The following is a 3796-nucleotide window of genomic DNA, read 5'->3' on the forward strand; positions in this document are numbered from 1 at the left end:
CTCAGGCTGGTTTCGAACTCCTGAGCTCAAACAATCCGCCCGCCTCGGCCTCCCAGAGTGCTAGGATTACAGGCGTGAGCCACCGCGCCCGGTCTACACCCAGCTAATTTTAAAATTTTTTATAGAGATGGGGTCTTGCCGTGTTGCCCAGGCCGGTGTCAAACTCTTGAGCTTAAGTGATCTTTCTGCCTCGGCCTCCCAAAGTGCTGGTATTACAGGAATGAGTCACAATGCTAGCCTCATTTTATATTTTATTTAATGTAATAGTATGTTTTTAAGTCTGTGCCTTAAAAATTATACTTAACATCAGCCTGTCATTCTAAGTCATGATGAAGGGTAGCTGATTTAAAGTGTCAAGATAGAGAAGAGTAATCTGAATTGCATGTGTGTAGTTTCCCACTCTTAGCAATAGACTGGTTTACTTGAGAATGTCAGTTTAATGCTCACTGTTTTGTCATTTTTGTGTACAGGTTGAACATCTCAAATCAGAAAATCTGAAATCTGAAGTGCTCCAGAATCTGAAACTTTTGAGCACTGACCTCATGCTCAAAGGAAATGCTTAGTGAAGTCTTTTAGATTTCAGATTTTTTGATTTAGGATGCTTTAAGTATAATGCAAATATTCCAGCTTCTGCAAACGTCCCAAATCGCAGACTCTGGTCCTGGGCATTTTGGATAAGGAATACTCATCCCACACTTAATTCTAGGCCCTTAAGCAATAGCAGTCCCAGTCCTTTTTTTTTTAATCCAATGAATTTAAGAATAAGTCTAATTGGATATTGGGCCTAGAGATTGTGCTGGGTTTCCATTGTATGCATGCTGTTTTAGCTTAGGTGGCCTGCTTATTTGGGAACAAATGTGGGACCTGCTGGAGGAACAAAAGCAACTCATGTCCTCTTTGAGCATTGCCACCAAGGCTCTTCAAGAGTATTGTGCTTCTCAATTTTTAGGTGACTAGAAAGTAGTTTTCTCTTGAATCATTTTGGATATTTGGTCAAAGATTTAAAATTTTACATTGAGTAATGGTCTAAAAAAATATGCTCTTCTTAAACCCTTTAAGAATACAAAGATTTTAAATTTTGTATCAAATTATTTATTTTCTGATATTTTATTAGTATAATCCCATAACCTCCAAGTTTAAAGTTTCTACAATAGTTTTGGAAAGTACCTTATAATTCTGGGAAAATATGATTCTAATGATAATTTAATTATATGTTAGAAGCGACATATATTTGGCAAATAAGTATTTTTCATGATCCTGTGACACAGGTTGATAGGTGAAATGATTTTTAAGATATGAAAGTAATAATTAATTAAAAGAGCTTTCCTTCTCTTTTGAAAACTTCTGTTAGGTAACAGAAATCCAGGATTGGAGTGCATCAAGCCCACACAGTGCAGCCTATGTTCTCTGGGATAATGGTGCTAAGAACCTTTACAGAGTTGGCTTCGAGGGCATGGTAAGTAGTGAAGAACCACACAGATGAAATGTTGGATGGGTGAATAGCCCTTGTGCTCTTTTATTTTTTTACCTTGTGCTGTTTCCTTTTGTCAGAATATAGCAGGCTGGGCGCGGTGGCTCACGCCTGTAATCCTAGCTCTCTGGGAGGCCGAGGCGGGTGGATTGTTTGAGCTCAGGAGTTCGAGACCAGCCTGAGCAAGAGCGAGACCCCGTCTCTACTAAAAATAGAAAGAAATTAATTGGACAACTAAAAATATATAGAAAAAATTAGCCGGGCATGGTGGCGCATGCCTGTAGTCCCAGCTACTCGGGAGGCTGAGGCAGGAGGATCGCCTGAGCCCGGGAGTTTGAGGTTGCTGTGAGCTGGGCTGACGCCATGGCACTCTAGCCTGGGCAACAGAGTGAGACTCTGTCTAAAAAAAAAAAAATAATACAGCCATCTCAGTTATGAATATGCAACAGGAAGGAAATCTGTAAAGTGCGAATTTAATAAACTTGTGAGACCTTTACATTTTTACTATGTTTGTCTAAATTATTTAATAGTCAGTATGATTTTGCCCTCAGTTAATGTTTGGGCACCTTACTATATATTCATTGTGTAGAGTAGAGCTGATCCATTATCAATGTAAGTCTGGGGAATTTATTTACTAAAATCTATCAAAAAAGTTTAAAGTCATCTGTAAGACCATTCCTTGGCATGGACCTGAAGGTATTATAACGAGGTTTTATGGTATATTTGTATTCTGTGTTCCAGTAGCTGATAAAAGTATAAATTATAATAGGTATTTAAATTATTTTTAAGGAGATTTTTTTTCCCCTGTAAGTTTTAAAATGTAGTGTCGATAATTGAAAATGATTGACCTAGAGACACCTCAAGTTACTTAAGTGTTTAGAAGAATAGTGGAGGGTTATTCAGTGGATTGCCCTATGTTTCTGTGTTTTATGGACTTATTCAGACGTTGATCTTGATATTTATAGAGTATAATGAATGCCAAAATATTAATGCTTTTCATATCCTTTCCATCTTTAATACATTCCCCATTCGAAGAGTTGTTTCAATTTCATTTTTTTCCAACTATCTTGTATGCCTCATTAGAAAGGGAGAAAATATCCCACTATTCCCTTAATTTATTCCATTTATATATAAAAGCCAGCCATGTGAGTTTAAACAAATACATTATGTGCCAACTATTATCATTATATATAACATCAGTTATCAGTTTTTTATTATTGTCTTCGTGGCTCTACTTGTTTTTAACTTGAATTTTTGTAGGATTCTGAGTGATTATTCTTTCAAGTGAAGGCTATGTGCTGTATTTAGTGAGTAGCATATATAGATTGATGGCTGAGTAGTACTCCTTTCTATGGTTATACCATTATTTATTTAACGAGATTTTTGTTGATGGATAGATATCTGGATTGGGTTTTGTTCCCTCCACCACTGCTGTAAGCAGTGTGTCAGTAAGCATCCTTGTTCATATGTCTTTGCACATTATGGGTATATTTTCTTAGGATAGATTCTGGGTTAAAGTATTACTTTAAAGCAGTTCGACCCCTGTGTCTCTTTGGCCAGGATTGAGTGATAACAAAAGAGGCTTGTAAGAGTTGGGTTCTGTGTGCACGTGTGTGTATGAGTGCATGCATGCATGTGCAAAAAGGAGCTCCTTTTCTCAATAAAGAGTAAGAAATACTGATCACCTACTATGTATGCCACATACTGTTAGGCACTTTTTTTTTCGAGATAGCATCTTGCTCTGTTGCCCTGGCTAGAGTGCAGTGGTGTCATCATAGCTCACTGCAACCTCAAACTACCGGGCTCAAGTGATCCTCCCACCTCAGCCTCCTAAGTAGCTTGGACTACAGGCACTCATCACTACACCTGGCTAGTTTTTTTTTATTTTTTGTAGAGATGAGGGTCTCGCTATTTTACTCAGACTTGTCTCGTACTCCTGGCCTTAAACTATCCTCGCCGCTTGGCCTTCCAAAGTGCTAGGATTATAGGTGAGAGCCACTGTGCCTAGCCATATTAGGCACTTAATTACTTAAGTAACTCCACTTCTGAGTTTTGACAGTAACACCCAAGGTTGTTCTAAGTCCACATTTTCTGTAGTTTTTATTTTACCACAACTACCTCCCCATTCAAAGTTCTTTATAATTTGTTTTGTTTTCTTTTTTTTTTTGGAGACAGAGTCTTGCTCTGTTGCCTGGGTTAGAGTGCCGTGGCGTCAGCCTAGCTCACAGCAACCTCAGACTCCTGGGCTCAAGTGATCCTTCTGCCTCAGCCTCCCAAGTAGCTGGGACTACAGGCATGCACCACCATGCCCGGCTAATTTTTATA

At 38.5% G+C, this 3796-nt stretch overlaps 1 protein-coding gene across 1 annotated transcript in view; it reads left to right on the forward strand.

Annotated features, from left to right (window-relative positions):
• The window catches only part of MIB1 (mindbomb E3 ubiquitin protein ligase 1), a 150426-nt gene that overhangs the window by 44821 nt on the left and 101809 nt on the right, over positions 1 to 3796 (forward strand). The window contains exon 4 of the mRNA XM_012652088.1: positions 1352 to 1456. Coding sequence (XP_012507542.1) covers positions 1352 to 1456 — 105 coding nt within the window. The remainder of the gene's footprint in view (positions 1 to 1351; positions 1457 to 3796) is intronic.

This window comes from Propithecus coquereli, unplaced genomic scaffold (genome assembly GCF_000956105.1).
Source record: "Propithecus coquereli isolate 6110/MARCELLA unplaced genomic scaffold, Pcoq_1.0 Scaffold38, whole genome shotgun sequence".
Lineage (NCBI taxonomy): Eukaryota > Metazoa > Chordata > Mammalia > Primates > Indriidae > Propithecus > Propithecus coquereli.